The sequence below is a fragment of the Balaenoptera ricei genome, chromosome 16, assembly GCF_028023285.1.
Source record: "Balaenoptera ricei isolate mBalRic1 chromosome 16, mBalRic1.hap2, whole genome shotgun sequence".
NCBI classification, from domain to species: domain Eukaryota; kingdom Metazoa; phylum Chordata; class Mammalia; order Artiodactyla; family Balaenopteridae; genus Balaenoptera; species Balaenoptera ricei.
The window spans coordinates 28,996,247-29,015,147 of record NC_082654.1 but is presented as its reverse complement, the minus strand read 5'-3'; the positions used below and the strand labels follow the sequence as shown (position 1 = coordinate 29,015,147).

The window sequence follows — 18,901 nt, the reverse complement described above, 5'->3', positions numbered from 1 at the left end:
TAAATAAACAGTAGCTGCAGGGTCCTGTATCCACCAGCTAGCAAACACCAGGGGAGGTACTAAGAGGGGAATCTTGCCAATTCACACCATGCAGGCTGCCCCGTGGAGCCCTGAAAAGCAGCCAAAGACAGGCTGAACCTTCAAGCGCAGGAACCTCACCTGTGGGGCAAAGCCGGTGAGGTGCTTCAGGTGACTGCTAACCCGGTTGGATTTCTTGATGATGGAGTGGATGTTCAGTTTGGAAATTTTCTCCATGAGACTATCTTCATCACCCTTTCGGTACTTGAGGACTGGGGAGTGAGTCAAATTGGTGAGTGAAGAAAGCCCTCTTCTGAGCATGGACAGACTACAAACGAGACTAACAACCCAAACTAGAGCTAGTGCTTGTTTTTAATGAGCTTATAACTGAGTACACAGAACATTAATCCAAATCACCATTTATGGACAGATAGGATACCTGGAGAACAGCAGAGACTGTGTGCAGACTGGAGAAGGTTAGAGACGAGGAAAGAAGGTCGCAGAGGTGTAAGGAACAGAGCCTAAGATTTGGAGTCAAGGAAACCTCTGAGTTCAGTGCCTGGGTCTGTCATTTCATCAAGGTGTGGCCTTAGGGAATTCCCTGGTGGTACAGTGGTTAGGACTCTGCACTTGCACTGCCGGGGCCTGGGTTCAATCCCTGGTCAGGGAACTAAGGTCCTGCAAGCCATGTGGTATGGGCAAAAAAAAAAAAAAAGGTGTGGCCTTAAATAAGCCACTTAACTTCTCTGAGCCCCATTTTCCTTTCCAATAAGATGTAGAAAGTAACAGTACCTGACTTATAAGACCACCTAAAATGGTCTCATATACAAATGAGATATTTATATCCAATCGTCTCACATAGTGAAATGCTATGCAGGAGTCGTTTGATTAATCTATGTGTCATGCATCAGGCACAGTCTGCAGAAAAGCCTGGAAATAAGAGTAAAAGGGTAGCAAGGGAAGCCTGGGTGGTAGCAAAAAGGCACACTTTACTGTTGTAGGAGATGAAGATGACATTACATGAGGAGATATGAACCAAGACAAAGGGCTAGATGGCAAGAGAGCTTTAACATCCACAGTCAACATTAAACACGGGTGACATGGCTGAAGCAGAAGGGGAAAATGATTTTAGATAAACACAGAGAATAGTGGAGAGACAGGCAAAGACGTTATATTATAGATTCTTTGAGGATATGAATGATAAATCAGTTTAGCATGGTCACCATGCTATACTCATTGAGTGTTCAAAATCAAAGCCTCGACAAGAGATTTGATGAGACAAAAGAAATGGTTCAGTTTGTTCTATATTATAAAGAAAGAGAGGGTGTTTGGCAACTGACTGCACAGTTCTGTGGGGGAGGGGAGGGGCACAGACCAGAGGCAGGACTGATGGTACCAGGGAGGTGGGCAAAGCCGGGTCTTCTGAAAGAAGACAAAAAAGTTCTAGCTTAACTGGAAACACTAAAATATCCAACCAGACGTGCGGAGCAAACACATAGAAGTGTGGCTTGAAAAGGACTGCTTTCAATGAGTTGAGAAGGCAATCACTCATGCTTGAAGGAACTCTCCTGATCAGCCATTCTCTAATCGGTCTTTATATCTCTTAGGAAAGACTCACTGCTATAAGCTTTATCACAGATGCCTTATTTCCAACATGCATGGTTGTGCTTTTATTATTATCACTGCTTTTTTTCTTTCATTATCTCATTTTCCCCAAATTCTATTACCATTTCTTCACCACAGCCCTATTACCTACCATCTGCTTGTCCACCTCTGGTGAAGTAATTAATTCTTTTGAGAAGGAGAACATTCTCAAGGGTATACCTCCTTTTCAGCAAGTATACTTTTCTTACCCAGGTCCTTTCGACGTTTATATTCATTAATGTTAACGTTGATTTCCTTGACTGCAAGGACTGCATTGGTTAAAGGCACTTTATCTGGGTGGGATTCGGGGGTGGAATTCAGCAACTCCATCAGCAGCAGTGGGTAGCGCATTACTCTCTGCACTGGTTTGATGAGGAAGGAGCCCAGGTTAATATAATTTGTGCATCCCCTTCAAGAGAAGGAAAAACAGAGACTTCAGTCAACTGTCAATAACACAGGGCCTACAGGTGGTATTTGTTATTCCTAATATAGCTCTGTTCTTTCACCCTACTTCCCAACTTCATTCATTCACATTTACTGGGCACCTAATAAACACCAGGCAGTGTTCTAGGTGCTGCGGATTTAGTAGTGACCCAAAAAAGTCCCTGCCCTGGTGGAAAGAGGCAGACAATAATCCAACAAACATTATATGAAGTGTCATTTGGTGGTAAGTGCTAAGGAGGAAAATACAGCAAGGCAGGTCTACTTCTAGGTTTCTGTCTATAAAGGAAGAAAATAATGAAACGAGCTTCTGCATCAAGTGGCAAGAACTTACCATTCATTGTACAGGCTCCTACAGGGCAGTGAGCATGAAAAGAAGAAACAGCTGATTAAAAGAAAATACTGATGCTGATTTTCACATTCCTCTCAGAACATATTAGTCCAACTAATGCCTATTAGCTGGGCAGACAAAAACCACGTGGGATAGAAGGGGAATTGTGAATGTCTATGGTGGCATATCTAGTCTATTGAAAAAAGTCAATAAGCCCTTAACTTCACTTTGACCTACTTAGGCATATATTATATCCTTATAGCCTACCTCTCTAAGACAGGAGACGCTCACCTGATGGTCAAGAATAACTGACTTTATCTTCTTACCTTTTCTCTCATTTGGACCAAACTATCTTCCTGGCAGCTTCTTACCTGAAAGTGCTAACTTAATACTTTGTGTGTATAGATAAAAGTGATTTTAATGGATAAAACTACAAGCAGGAAGCTACTTAAGATTTCCAAGATATAGAATGGGAAAAGGCAAGTTACATAACAGGACCTACGATAATGTATCACTTATGTTTAAAATATGATAGATCCACAGATGTCATAAGAAGTCTAGACATAGACATGGGAGTGACTTCCAAAAGGCAGAACTAAAGAGCTATGATGGAATGAAGTGCTCAAAACTCCTACTTAAGATCTGCCAAGGAGTCCTGAAGATGCTTCTGGATCTTCTCATCCTTCTCATATATTTCCAGCAATGAGATGGCCTCATCATGATTCTGGCAATAAACCTTGTATGTTCCTTCAAGCTCATCTCGGTGATCAAGAAACACCGGTCCTTTGGAATATACACAAACATACAGTGTTTTTTAGTAACTTGCTTCTCAGCATACTAAATGGAAGGTATATAACCAAACTTTAATACCAGATAATCCTATCACAAGAAATGAGAATAAGACTATCCTTCAAATTAATATGAAATTTCCATGTAATAGCTTAAAATTCTACTTATTTAAAGCAAAATTTAAGAGAACTGTCTCATCCATGTATTTATTTTTCAGAATGCATACACATGCACACGTGCATGCACACACACACAGCTGGTCCCTGAAACAGAGTCCAGTCCCTTTTCCGTCAGGCAGAGTAAGGCATTTGCAAGTACTCTCCATATAGGCATGTGATCAGAACCTGTAAAGACCCCTCAGCTCTCTAAGCCCCAAATCTCCACAGGGGTGAAGAGATCCTTCTACGGCAGCAGCTTCCAACCTTTTCTTTGCACGTAAATACACAGGACTATTGTTTATCATATTAATAAATATATTAATTTATAATATAAATTAATATATAAATTAATATATTAATAATATATTATATAAATATAAAACCCCCTGAATCTATGATATAATAATATATGCACTTCTTCATAAAGCACTGAATAGCAAAACATAGCAATGAATCTAATAATCACCATAATTCAAAGTATGATGAGTGACACAAGAAACTGGTATAACATGTGTTGTTTCTGGTCGTTGCTGGAATTTCGAGATACTGCAACAACTTAATGTGATATGAGCATGTGACTTCAGTTGGTGACAAAGTCACTGTTCCCTACAGTCATACCTTAAATCAACGCTGAATTTCTGTTATAAATAAAGAAACTTCTATACAAGTTGGTGGACTACTTGAAATCTACTCATGGAGCCCTGGTCTACACCATTTGGGCATAGGAACAATTCCTAAGCAAACTTCCCCGGAGCAATTTCATTTAGATCAGCTTCCTGAATGTGCCGAGTCCTTGAATTGTTAAAACTGCTCTTCCTCTTGCCCTTCTTCCCTCTGTGTACTTGGTCCTTCCTTCTTCAGCTTGCACTGCTCCCCAAAAGACAACGTCCTCTCATCCTTGAGCTCCTCCCTCAAAATATGACCCTACTTACTGCTTCCCCTATAACTATTTCTCCCAGCCACTCTGGGCATAAACCCCTCCCCTCAGGGAACCCCATCCCTTTCTCTACAAGGTCACCTCTGTTCCTTCCATGTTGTGTCCTATGGAATTCCCTATTCTTGTGCAGAGCACTTTCTATTTAAATGAAATGTATTTCCTTAATTATAGCTCCTTCCAAAAGAGAGCCTTGACGGTGTCCATACAAACCACACTCGCGCTGCTGTCCAACTGGCAGCCTTTCTTTGTCTAATCCTGTGACTCAACAGGCACAGGAGTTAAGAGTGGGGCTGCTTCCTTTTGACCTTCAGGGCCACTTTGGAATCCCTGAGCCACCAATGTCTTTATCCAGTTTCACCATCCGGTATTTGCCTGTCTTCTCCCCTTCGTATCCATTCCCCACCAGCACTCCCAGAACCTTCACTCTCACACCGGTTACTCTGCACCCTCCTCCATTCATGGGTTTTACCCTCCCTGATGGTGACTCTTCTACATCAACTACAAACTAACAAAGCTACAACTTAATTTACAGTGTCTTTCAAATTTGGGTCAAAACTCATGAATGGGTCATGGAATCTACTTTATGGGTATGATCAGCACATTTTTGAGGAAATAAAATGGAATAGAAAAGAAAATAACAGAAAACATTGAACATAGTAAAAGTAAGCACAGACACACACACACAAACATGTATCCTGGTCATTAGGTAAAATGTATTTCTTTCTGTGGGACATGTTTAAAATAATAAAAAATCCAGTTCCTTAGATATTACTACATATCCAGAGTCTCCTGGTACTTCTTCCTCATCTCAACCTCCTCGTCTTCTAAATCATCCAAGCCCTGAACACCTACCATTCTCTCCTTCCCTGTGGACCCTGTCCTGGCTGTAACTAGAATCCTTCTCCAATCAGGCCTATAAATTAATTCAATGATGCTTTCTCCAGCATCCTGGATTACCCTGGATTTTCACCAAGTTATCCCCTCACTGTATATTTTTCCATTTTTATTCCTGGGTCATAAAAACTGCTTGGAAGGCATACTTTTATTAAAAGGGGAATTAAGGCGTAGTGCAGAACAGTTTGAATAGTATGCTACCGTTTATATAAATTTTTAAAATGGGGATGGGGGACCAGGGTCGAGAAATACATATGTAATTGTTGTTATGATAAACTCTCTCTGGAAGGAGATATAAGAAAACTGGTGGGGACTTCCCTGGTGGCACAGTGGTTGAGAGTCCGCCTGCCAATGCAGGGGACATGGGTTCAATCCCTGGTCCGGGAAGAGCCCACATGCCACAGAGCAACTAAGCCCATGCGCCACAACTACTGAGCCTGTGCTCTAGAGCCCACGAGCCACAACGACTGAGCCCACATGCTGCAACTACTGAAGCCCGCAAGCCTAGAGCCCGTGCTCCGCAACAAGAGAAGCCACCGCAATGAGAAGCCCGCGCACTGCAACAAAGAGTAGCCCCCGCTCGCCGCAACTAGAGAAAGCGTGCGCACAGCAACGAAGACCCAACACAGCCAAAAATAAATAAATAAATAAAATAAATTTATTAAAAAAAAAGAAAACTGGTAACATTAGTAGCTTCTGGTTGAGAAGAGCTAGGTGGCAGTGGACAGATAGAAGAGTTTTCATTAAGCAGTTCTTGGTACCTTTCAAATTTTGTGCCATGTGAATGTATTAAAAATAAGTTACATTTAAAATATACACATATAGGGCTTCCCTGGTGGCGCAGTGGTTGAGAGTCTGCCTGCCAATGCAGGGGACACGGGTTCGAGCCCTGGTCTGGGAGGACCCCACATGCCGCGGAGCGGCTGGGCCCGTGAGCCACAATTGCTGAGCCTGCGTGTCTGGAGCCTGTTCTCCGCGACAAGAGAGGCTGCGATAGTGGGAGGCCCGCGCACCGCGATGAAGAATGAGTGGCCCCCGCTTGCCGCGGCTGGAGGGAGCCCTCGCGCGGAGACGAAGACCCAACACAGTCATAAATAAATAAATAAACAAATAAAATTAAAAAAAAAAAAAAGCAGTTTTAAAAAAATAAATTAAAAAAAAAAATTAAAAAAAAATAAAAAAAAAAATTAAAAAAAAAAAATTAAAAAAAAAAATAAAAAAATAAAAAAAAATAAAAAAAAATAAAATAAAAAATAAAAATAAAAATAAAAATAAAATATACACATATATATAATAAAATATGTATTATATATTAAAATAAATTAAACTTAGGCAAAATAAAACATTGCTTATGCAATTCATGTCAATCTGCCCTTTGCTAGTGGCTCAGCGAAGCTTTAATTTGCCTTCCCTGACTTCTCAGAACCTTCCCTTATCAGACATTCAAAACCTTGTCCTTTATTAGTTCCCCACTGAATGCACTGCCTGGCCTCCTGGTGGACCAAGACTGGAGCCCCCAGGCTGGTGCTCTCATCCAACCTCGGCTTCGCCTATTGCATAGCACGGTCACTGCACACTGTCCCTCCTTGTAAAGCTCTGAGCCGGCCGGTTCCTAGGCCCTCTCCTCCCCCATCCTCCACATGCCTTCAGCTCATCTCAGTCTGCTACCTAAATCCTCGGTTGTCTTGGGACAAGAAGGGGAAGGGAAAAACAAAAATAAACAGCTGATATTGTATGGGGGTGAGATTACGGATATTCTGTTTTCATTTCCTCTTTTATTGTTGTCATAATACACAGGTAATAAAATAAATTGAAAAAAAGTTTGATTAATAATTAATTCCTTTCAGATACCAATCAGTTTCTCTCATTTCTTTCATAATTCAAATTAATGACCTACAGATACTTATTTCAAGTGCCTTATGAAATCCTATAAATTGGCTTTTATGCTTTATACGGTGACCCCTATAAAAATGGGGCCACCATGGCTACCTCTAAACAATGTGTGCTTCTCCTTCTTCAACCTCCCTGACCTCTGACCTCTCCAATTAAACTGAGAGCAGGACCCCAGGCTTCAGTTTCTCTTGCAGCTGTTCTGTACAGAATTTAACAGCATATGCAGAGATGACAGAAGAGACCTGAGTCTGAATGTCAGTCCCATCAAGTACTAGCCATGTGACCCTGGGCAAATTACTTCCCGCTGTAAGTCTCACTTTCCTATCCGTAAAGTAAGATTAATAGCAGCTAAACCTCATAGGGTTGTTGTAGGCAACAAGTGTGATAAAGCTTGACATATCTTGAAAGGGTGTGTGGAGTACAATAAACACTGGAGAAACGTTAACAAAGTTGCACCATCACCTAATATCCCACAGCCATTCCTGCAGGAGGGCAGAGCCCTGACTGTTCTTATGTCCATTTCTCTCCCAGGTGAGTCAGGTCAACACCACCTAGCCTAAGTCAACATCATGAGCCTACTCCCCTCTCTAGTGATCTGTGTAGGTATATGCATGTGACCCAGTTTTGGCCAATGAGAAACAAAGGGAATTCTGGTGAGGGGGCTCTGGAAAGGCTGCTTACTCTTAAATGACGCAGGGTCAATTTTTCCTTCTGCTAGATGTTGTGATGTGTGTAGCGGAATGGCTAGAACTGTGGTAGCATCTTGTCACTATGATTCCAATAAAATAGCAAAGTGATAGGATGTCCCCTCCCACAAGGCACCAGAGCTGGTCTGTATGACCAACAGAATATGGCAGAAGTGATGGTATGTAGTATCTGAGATCAGGTTACAGAAGACACAGGGGGGACTTCCCTGGTGGCGCAGTGGTTAAAAATTCTCCTGCCAATGCACGGGACACGGGTTCGAGCCCTGGTCCAGGAAGATCCCACATGCCGGGGAGCAACTAAGTCCGTGCGCCACAACTACTGACCCTACGCTCTAGAGCCCACGAGCCACAACTACTGACCCCACGTGCCACAACTACTGAAGCCCGTGTTCCTAGAGCCCATGCTCTGCAACAAAAGAAGCCACTGCAATGAAAAGCCCGCGCACCCCAACGAAGAGTAGCCCCCGCTCGCCGCAACTAGAGAAAGCCTGCGCACAGCAATGAAGACCCAACGCAGCCAAAAATAAAAATAAATTAAAAAAAAAAAGAAGACACTGGCTCCCATCTTGAGCTTCCTCTTCCTCTTGGATCACTCACTTTGAGGAAAGCCAGCTGCCATGTCCTGAGGTCATGAAGATGGTGAAGAGGCTCATATGACAAGGAACCGAGGCTTGATGAGCTGAGTGAGCTTTTGGAACTGGATCATTGATTAAGCCCCAGATGACAGCAGCCCAGATAACAGCTTGACTCCAACCTCATGAGAGACCCTGAGCCAGAATCACCTAGCTAAGCCACTCCCAGATTGCTGAACCACAGGAAAGTGACCTAACATGTTTCTAGTTTTAAGGCACTAAATTTTAGTATAATTTGTTACACAGCAATAGGTAACTAACACAATTCCCTTGTTTATAAGAAATAGATAATAGTTTTTCAGACATTTTGACAATGACCCACATGAATAAATACATTTAAAATCATGACTCAGGGCTTCCCTGGTGGCACAGTGGTTGAGAATCCGCCTGCCAATGCAGGGGACACGGGTTCGAGCCCTGATCCGGGAAGATCCCACGTGTCGCGGAGCAACTAAGCCCGTGCACCACAACTACAGAGCCTGCACTTTAGAGCCTGCAAGCCACAACTGCTGAGCCCGTGTGCCACAACTACTGAAGCTCACGAGCCTAGAGCCTGTGCTCCACAACAAGAGAAGCGACCGCAATGAGAAGCCTGTGCACTGCAACGAAGAGTAGCCCCGGCTTGCCGCAACTAGAGAAAGCCTGCGTGCAGCAACGAAGACTCAACGCAGCCAAAAATAAAATTAATTAATTAATTAATTTTTAAAAAATCGTGACTCAGTATACATATACAAAGAATTGGAAAAAAGTTTCAAAAAACTGTAGTTATTATTTATAGTACATTCTGATATTTTCTATTTTATTTTATTGGAAAAATATATATTGGGTGCTAATTTTTTTTAGAGACCGTTCAGTAGTTTTTTTTTTTTTTATTAATAAGACTATAAATAAAGAAAGGCACCCTTTTTTTTTTGGCCACATGGCTTGCGGGATTCTTAGTTCCCTGACCAGCGATCGAACCCAGGCCCCCTGAAGTGGAAGCTTTGAGTCCTAACCACTGGACTGCCAGGGAATTCCCAAGAAAGGCAACTTTTTGAAGATCAATTCTCCACGGCATTTCTACATGACTTGGGACAGCTCTTGTCACAGATTAGATTTCCAAGGATGTTTATATAAACAGAAAGCCTTGGAAGATAGAGACAGATTCTCCTTCCTGGACAGACGGCAGGTTTGTTCCTGACCAGAATAACAATGTCTTCTTCCTGAACAAAGTTGGATGCATCTGTCAGCAGCCTGCTATAATACTGGGGTTTATCTAAGTGTGACTGGTTCCTTAGCTATAAGATAAACCCACTGTGTTACTGGGTTCTAAACTGATCTCATAACCCACTAATAGGCTGCAACTGTCTGTCTGAAAAACATCATATCATGTGACAACAAAAATTTCTTCTATTGCAAGCAACATCTATCACCTCAAGCTATATAAAAGGAGAAGCAGGGGGCTAAATAACCTTGGAACTAAGTAACTAACACTGAATTTTCCTAGCAAAACTACTCAGTACCAGCTGGGCCCTTCTCCCCCTGCCTCCTACCTATGAAGTTAAAAAAACAAACAAACAAACAAAAAAACCTACTTCTGAAACAATGGTAGGGGCTCATACCTATGGCATCGCTGATTTCCAGATCAGCCAATAATTGCTTTGAGACCTTAATCACCATCTGCATATTTCCAAAAAGTCCCTCAAAATCAATGTTTGGTATCTGAGAAAGGAAAACAAAACAAAGATGCATAGAAGTAAAATTAATGGCATATCACTCACATTACGAACATTTCTTCAAGGATGATACAAAAACTGCTCAAGGTTATCTTCACTCACTCTCACGAAGTTTCCAGAATGGGAACATCTGACATCGCCTTTAGTGTCACCATCTGTCCTTGATCCAACTACTTTCTGCTCCCCCCTCCCCCACTACCATAGTAAAATGACCGTAGAACCAATTTCTATAATTGTACTGGGACGCAAATTCCACCCAGTACCCAAAATCGGATGGCACCGTCCACTTCCTAGAGAAGTTCTGTGAGTGACTGCTCCAGAAGTCCACACTCAAGCTGAGCCCAAGTGGTCAAGTAACAAGCAATAGGATTGTAAATCCCTGGGATACCATTAATGTTTTTTCCCTATCTTCGGCATCTAAAAGAGTATCTAGCATACACATATTAGTAAGACTTTCTGGAATAAACCTTATACAATCAGGTGCTACATCCAGGTAACCCACCATCCCCAGACTTCATTATATTATTGTACAGCCTCCCAGTAAAGTGACAATCCCAGACTCACTGGAACTGTTTTCAGGAGCCACAGAAACAGGAAATGTCCTAGGAATTATTGCAGTAACTTAAGTTAATAAGTTAATAATGGACTTGATAAGTGACAGGATGGTGAAGGCTTAAGTTGATGACATACGTAAACTGGGGGCCTTGAATTAAGAGCAGCAAACCCAATAAATTTTATTTCAAACCCAATAAATCTTTGTGGTGAAAGCTCCCATACCCTAATGCATCAGGCTCGGAGAACCACGTTCAAGGCAAAGCTAACTTTCTCCCACCTGAGCCTGCTGCAGGGGTACCATGATCCGCTCGATACACATTTCCAGATCCCGAATGTAGTCTCTCTCCGTCTGAAGAAGTTCCTCTATCACCTTGGCTCTCTTCTCCAGCATCCTCTGCTCTGGGCTTTCAGTGGACACAGATCCAGAAGGGGCCACTAGTGCTGAAGACTGGGAGGAGAGGAGTGTCATTTCTAGAAAGGAAAAGAGAACTGGTCAGTAGCTCTGGGTGCAAAAGCAGGCCTCTGCAATAGTTTCAGTTGAAAAGAACACATTCTTTGAGAACCAAAGGCCTCGCAATTGTCAACCATCAGGAAATATGATCCTCAAGTCAGTTCTAATCATGAAGATGAAGAGCTTAGAAAGCCATCCCTGCAGAAAGAACTTCTCCCATCTGCAATACCATTTCTAGAATCTGTCCTAAAAACAAGTAGCTGGCCCATTTTATGAGGACAAATCAGTGTCCACAACCTCCTTGGGAAAGAGGTTGAAAGAGGTGCTGTTGTTAAAAAGAACTGCTTGTTTAAGAATCTGCCGGCCAATGCAGAGGACACAGGTTCGAGCCCTGGTCCAGGAAGGTCCCACATGCTGCGGAGCAACTAAGCCGGTGCACCACAACTGCTGAGCCTGCGCTCTAGAGCCCGCGCGCCACAACTACTGAGCCTGTGCGCCACAACTACTGAAGCCTGCGCGCCACAACTACTGAAGCCTGCGCGCCACAACAAGAGAGGCCACCACAATGAGAAGCTCGCACACTGCAATGAAGAGTAGCCCCTGCTTGCCACAACTAGAGAAAGCCCGCGCGCAGCAACGAAGGCCCAACGCAGACATAAATAAATAAATAAATAAAAAGAACTGCTTTCACTTAGTTAGGTATAAAACCCGTTTCATGAACTTAGCAGCAGAAATACCAAGCTGTAAGTTACAAATACTGATACAGCACATTAAAAAGAATATTATGGGGAACATAATAATGCCAACTAAGGGAAAGACAAAAATTAGATAGGAATTATCTGTCTGAGATCTGGGTGACTGTAGGGCCCACCTTATTCCAGTTACTGTGATGGTGGATTAATATTAGCATGTAATAAAATATGTAAAAATTGTTTAGATTCTCCCTATCAAAACATTAATGAAGACTCACAGGCAAGTTTTGTTACTTCAAATGTCCTGGAAGATACAAATATCCTATAAGTAGGAAGTTCTTTAATAGTATTTTCAATGAAAAAAACCTCTATAGAACCACACCACATGATCTATGAATGAAAACAAATATTTATATTTGCCATTAGCTTTTACATAATGACAATATTTTGTCATTAGCTTTTACAAATACCTGTTACTTAGATACATATAAGGAGAGAACTATTATCTTATACATAAGATGAGATGGCATTTGTTCATTTAAAATGAATGTTAAATGCTAAAATAAACAACTGAGAAAATTTCAACAGTGAAGCAATCTCTGCTGTTTATTTCAAATTCCTTAAGATCCACTTTAAAAAATGACAAATTTGGTAAGTAAACATACTAGCAAGTCTGAGTATGATTACAAGAATATTTTTACCCAGATCTAAGAAGCAAAAACACAAGTGTTCAAACTACTTACAGAAAACTAGGCTTTTACAGCAGATTTTAGTCTCCAAAAACCTTCCCCACTGCTCCTTCTCTAAGAACTTAGGAATTCCAATGTTTAAAAAGTGTAACCCAGGGCTTCCCTGGTGGCGCAGTGGTTGAGAGTCTGCCTGCCAATGCAGAGCACACGGGTTCATGCCCCGGTCCGGGAAGATCCCACATGCCGCGGAGCAACTGGGCCCGTGAGCCACAATTGCTGAGCCTGCGCGTCTGGAGCCTGTGCTCCGCAACAAGAGAGGCTGCCATAGTGAGAGGCCCGCGCGCTGTGATGAAGAGTGGCCCCCACTTGCCGCAACTGGAGAAGGCCCTCGCGCAGAAACGAAGACCCAACACAGCCATAAATAAATTAAATAAATAAATAAATAATTAAAAAAAAAAAAAAAAAAAGTGTAACCCAGATTCTGGTTTCTAAAAACCACTCTTCAGTAAAAGGAACCAGAATTCTTCATGTGGAAAGGGCATGGAGCCAACTTGAAGTAGCTCCCACTGGCCAAATCTGTACAATTTGAGTATCAAGATAACTAAGCACAGCAAAGCACTGTAATCCATTGACTAAAATAAGAATCCACGAGCTCTTATTGATAGTATATAAGTATATAAATAAATGGGGGAGAAGAGAAAGCTCTTTCTTATGGTAGAATGTCAGCTAATAAATATAGAACAATGGAATTAGAAAAATCAGTATTTTGCAATCATCGGAATAAAATTTGGTTCAGGCACAAACCATCAGTGAATGATTCTGGTGTTGGTGGTAGGGTTTTGATGATGATCAGGATATCTACATAGTTTTGAACTAGTTATTATAAATTATTTATTACAAAAATGAAAAAGTGACTCTAGAGTGGAGAAATGGGTTACACCATAACCTAGTAATCAAAATTAACACGACCAATTAGGGACAAATAGACATCATGCACTTCCAAATGTCATGTCTATAAATAACACAATATCCCTATATAGAATTCCAGTCAAAAATGCATAATCTGAAATGAATCTTGAGGAAACATCAGACAAACCTAGGAGTTTGCATCCTTCAAAATGTCATGTCATAAAAGACAGAGGAAGCCTGAGGAGCAATTCCCAATTAAAGGTAACTGAAGGACTTCCCTGGTGGTCCAGTGGTTAAGACTCCAAGCTTTCACTGCACGGGGTGTGGATTCCATCCCTGGTTGGGGAACTAAGATCTCACATGCGCACGGCACAGCCAGAAAAAAAAAAAAAAAAGGAAGAAAGAAAGAAGGAAGAGGGGCTTCCCTGGTGGCGCAGTGGTTAAGAATCCGCCTGCCAATGCAGGGGACACGGGTTCGAGCCCTGGTCCGGGAAGATCCCGCATGCCACGGAGCAACTAAGCCCATGCACCACAACTACTGAGCCTGTGCTCTAGAGCCCGTGCTCTAGAGCCCGTGAGCCACAACTACTGAAGCCCGCATGCCTAGAGCCCGTGCTCCGCAACAAGAGAAACCACCACAATGAGAAGCCTGCGCACCACAACGAAGAGTAGCCCCAGCTCGCCACAACTAGAGAAAGCCCGCGCGTGGCAACAAAGACCCAACACAGCCAAAAATAATAAATAAATAAATTTATTAAAAAAAAAAAGAAAGAAAGAAAGAAAGAAGGAAGAAAAGATAACTGAAGAGATGACAAATAAATGCAATGTGTGATCCTGAACTGAATCCTGATCTGGGGAAAAAATTGCTACAAAGGACATTAATAGAACAAGCTGACGAAATTGGAATATAGATTATAGATTGGGTGTATGATTAAACCAATTAAAAATTTCCTGAAATGGACAGCTACATGTAGAAGAATGAAATTTGAACATTCTCTAACACCATATACAAAAATAACTCAAAATGGATTAAAGACCTAAATGTAAGACCAGATACTATAAAACTCTTAGAGGAAAACACAGGCAGAACACTCTGACATAAATCGCAGCAAAATTTTTTTGGATCCATCTCCTAAAGTAAAAGAAATAAAAGCAAAAATAAACGGGACCTAATTAAACTTAAAAGCTTTCACACAGCAAAGGAAATCACTGACAAAATGAAAAGACAACCTACTGAAAGGAGAAAATATTTGCAAATGATATGACCGATAACGGATTAATATCCAACATATATAAACAGTTCATACAACTCAACATCAAAAAAACAAACAACGCAGGACTTCCCTGGTGGTGCAGTGGAGAAGACTCTGCGCTCCCAATGCAGGGGGCCCGGGGTTTGATCCCTGGTCAGGGAACTAGATCCCACATGCATGCCACAACAAAGAGTTCGCATGCCACAGCTAAGGAGCCCGCCTGCCAAAACTAAGACCCGGTGCAACCAAATAAATAAATAAATATTTAAAAAAAACAAAAACAAAAACGCTATTTCAAAATGCGCAGAAGAATTGAATAGACATTTTTCCAAAGAGGAAATGCAGATGGCCAACAGGCATATGAAAAGATGCTTAACATCACTAATCACAGGGAAATGCAAATCAAAACCACAAAGAGATGTTAACTCATACCTGTCAGAATGGCTATGATCAAAAAGAACACAAATAACAAATGTTGGCAAGGATGTGGAGAAAAGGGAACCCTCCTACACTGTTGGTGGGAATGTAAACTGGTGCAGCCACTGTGGAAAACGGTATGGAAGTTTCTCAAAAAACTAAAAATAGAACTACCATATGACCCACCAATTCCACTCCTGGGTATATATCTGAAAAAAACAAAAACACTAATTCAAAAAGATACATGCACCCCAGTGCTCATAGCAGCATTATTTACAATAGCCAAGACATGGAAGCAACCTAAGTGTCCATCAACAGATAAATGGATAAAGAAGATGTGGTGTGTATACATATACACACACACAATGGAATACTACTCAATAAAAAAAGAACAAACCTTTGCCATTTGCAGCAACACTGATGGACTTGGAGGGCATCATGCAAAGTGAAATAAGTCAGACAAAGACAAATATTGTATAATATCATTTATATGTGGAATCTTTTTTTTTGGCCGCTCCATGCGGCACATGGGAGCTTAGCTCCCTGACCGGGGATTGAACCTGTGCCCCATGCATTGGAATCTCCGAGTCTTAACCACTGGACTGCCAGGGAAGTCCCTTATATGTGGAATCTAAACAGTACAAAAAACTAGTGAATATAACAAAAAAGAAGCAGACTCACAGATATAGAGAACAAACTTGTGGTTACCAGTGTGGGCGGGGTGGGGGAGTGGGAGGCACAAACTGCTGGGTATAGGACAGGCTCAAGGATGTACCGTACAACACAGAGAATATAGCCAATATATTCGAATAACTGTAAATAGAAAGTAACCTTTAAAAATTGTATTAAAAAAATTTTTTAAATAAAAAAAATTCCTGAAATGGCAGATCTATTGTGGTCATGTATGAAAATATCCATATTACACACTGGCACTTACTAAGGGGCATGATATATGCAACCTAGTCTCAAACAGTAAAGAAAAAAAAGTGTGTGTGTGTGTGTGTGTGTGTGTGTGTGTGTGTATAGAGAGAGGGAGAAAGTGAACGAGAAAATGAAAACAAAAATATGGCATAATGATAAATACTGGCAAATGTGAATAAAGGAGGATCTGTGTACCACTGCAATTTTCTATAAATTTGATATTATTCAAAATAAAACTTAAAAAGACATAATTAGAAAATTTCTTTCTTTTTTTTGGTAGAATGACAAAATTTCAAGCATAACTCTTATTTCATCAGCAGTTAAGTAAATTATGATTAAATTAATTGTAGTGTACAAAAAATTGATTTTCAATGGCCTTATTTTAAATTTTCTTCGTGATTTCAAAGCTACAGAATTTCAGTCCCAAATATGGTTTCAGAAGCAGTAAGTTGAGAAGATAAATTCACCTTAAACACAGGACTAAAAAGCTCTGGAAAGGGAGAACACTCACTGAATTCCTACCACGTGCCAGGCGCTTTACATGTTATGTCCCTGAACTCATTTAATATTCACATCAAAACTCTGAAGTAGTATTATTATTCCCATTTAACAGATAAGAAAACCTAGGCTTTGAGAGACTGACCAACTTGTCCCAGCCTATGTAGTGAGTAAATGGCAGTTCTGGAATTTGAATCTAAATATATTTAAATCCAAATCCTGTATTTAAATCCACTTAATCCTGCACCGTTCTGCCTCTCCAGCCTGGAATCTCAATTTTAAAAGGTCAGGGCCTATTTGTTTCAAATCTTAAAAATTCCCCGGAAACTATTATCTCTCAGGATATTAATGATATTAATAATTCTGTTATTTATATTAATTATAATATATAATTCTATTAATTATAATACTTGAAAGCATAAAATACCAGCAAGTTCTATTAATTATAATACTTGAAAGCATAAAATACCAGCAAGCACTCATCAATTAGAAGTCAGCAACCTACAACCTAAGAGACTCAATTAGATTTTTATTTATATTTAAAAAGAGAAAAAGAAATGGTAACAATTCTTCTAAAATATCAGCATGCCATTTTTTCCCCTGCAGGTGGATTTATAAACTCTGGAACAGACTTTAAAAAAACAAAAAGGAAAACAGTTTAGCTCAATCAAAAATCCCTGTGGGGTGTTTTTGCTAAATTGTAGTTTCCTGGTCACCACCCCTGAGATTGATTCAGCAAATCTGGGTGGATCTGCAGTTTTAACAAAATGCTAGGTGCTTCTGAAGATGCAGGTGACCTCCAGGCTCCACACACACATGAATTAATACTCAAGGATTAAATCAAACTAGGAATACCTGGCTTGAAATAGCTGCAAATGTAAAATTGTTTTTCCATTATTCCAAATATACCCTAAGGGAAAAAAAATGATCGAAAATTTTACTATCTGGGACACCAAAGTGAGAGAGGGAGCCGCCATCCTGAAAGCCTTTGAATCCCGCACTCCCCCACTCTTTAACTGGGGAAGCCTGAGAAAGTCCATTTTCACCTCTGGGCCTCAACGTCCTCATACGTACAATGAGGATAATAATACCTGTTTTGCAGAACTGTTGAGCAAATTAAACAAGGTAATTACTCAACACAAGTTAGTTCTCCCACAACGGGCCAGAAAATGCCACCTCTACCAGGTTAAGGTAAAATGCACCGAGGAGAAATGGTTCAGATACCATAAAATTCCACTTTTCTATAAGAACAATAAAATCTGGGGATGCGGAAGCACATGGAGGAAACTGAGGCCCAGTACCAGCCTAACAATAAAAGTGGCAGACTAGCCCCACTTTCTTCCTAGGGCGGCCCTGGAGGCGTTAAGGAGCTGGGGCTGACTGCACAAACTTACTACTGTGATAAAGCAATTAGGGATGGGTTGTTTTTTTTCTTTTGTCCCACCCCATCCCCTCCCCCGAAAAGTCCTGATTCCACTCCTCAAGATATCCTCACCCCCTCAGGTTAGTGCACGGTCCCAGGCTCATACCTCAGTGTTCCTAGGAAGCGATTCAGTTAACCTGCAGCTTCCCGCAACTCTACCAACCACATTCCAAAGCAGAGTTAAAGAGAAAAGCCGCTCACTCTTCCCTTGCCTCTGAAAGCTGGCTCCGTCCTTGCTGGGGAAAATCTTTGAACCCCGGCGAGGTCCCAAGCGGCACTTGAATGAGGCGGCTAACTGTTCTACCTGCTTTTGTGAGGGCTCCAGCAACCCCGGAACGTACCTGCAGCGCCAAAATTCTGGTGCAAATGTTCCCACGGGTGGAAGGGCTGGCAGGCAGAGTAGAATCTTCCCAGAGCTCTGGAATGCTCCACAACCCCCTAAAATCCTTTGAATAGGGTAGGCATTTCCCCCAGGCTTTCCCATATTTACATATGAATCGTCCTGAGTCCTCCAGGCTATCACAACAGGGCCTGTCCTAAAGGACGGAGCTGGAATCCTCCACTTCCTGGACTGAGATGCAGAAGAGCTGGCCCAGCTCTGCTCAGACTCAACGTCTTTTCCCTATTAGCTTTCCTTTCCTAGTCCTAAAACAGCCACAACTCCACTTCAGGAGTTGTTTTTTTTTTTTTAAGGTATTTTTTTTTAAGGTATTTATTTTATTTATTTTTGGCTGCGTTGGGTCTTTGCTGCTGTGTGCGGGCTTTCTCTAGTGGCAGTGAGCAGGGGCTCACTCTTCGTTGCGGGGCACGGGCTTCTCATTGTGGTGACTTCTCTTGTTGCAGAGCACGGGCTCTAGGCGCATGGGCTTCAGCAGTTGTGGCACGCGGGCTCAGTAGTTGTGGCTCGTGGGCTCTAGAGCGCAGGCTCAGTAGT

The 18,901-nt window shown here is 41.5% G+C and overlaps 1 protein-coding gene and 1 non-coding gene across 7 annotated transcripts in view; one reads left to right on the top strand and one right to left on the bottom strand.

The window, feature by feature from the left end:
* The window catches only part of DNMBP (dynamin binding protein), a 154,341-nt gene that overhangs the window by 52,281 nt on the left and 83,159 nt on the right, over positions 1-18,901 (bottom strand). For all 6 annotated transcript variants that reach the window (XR_009498046.1, XR_009498045.1, XR_009498044.1 and 3 more), the window contains 6 exons: positions 10,992-11,185; positions 10,046-10,145; positions 3,070-3,217; positions 2,438-2,455; positions 1,872-2,071; positions 160-290 (listed from right to left, as the gene is read on the bottom strand). Coding sequence is in view for 3 of the 6 variants with exons in the window: in XM_059900497.1 (XP_059756480.1) it covers positions 160-290; positions 1,872-2,071; positions 2,438-2,455; positions 3,070-3,217; positions 10,046-10,145; positions 10,992-11,185 (791 nt within the window). In the remaining 3 variants the exon portion in view is untranslated. The remainder of the gene's footprint in view (positions 1-159; positions 291-1,871; positions 2,072-2,437; positions 2,456-3,069; positions 3,218-10,045; positions 10,146-10,991; positions 11,186-18,901) is intronic.
* Positions 617-688, top strand: TRNAA-UGC (transfer RNA alanine (anticodon UGC)). Its single transcript has one exon. It is a non-coding gene; the product is annotated as a tRNA-Ala (tRNA).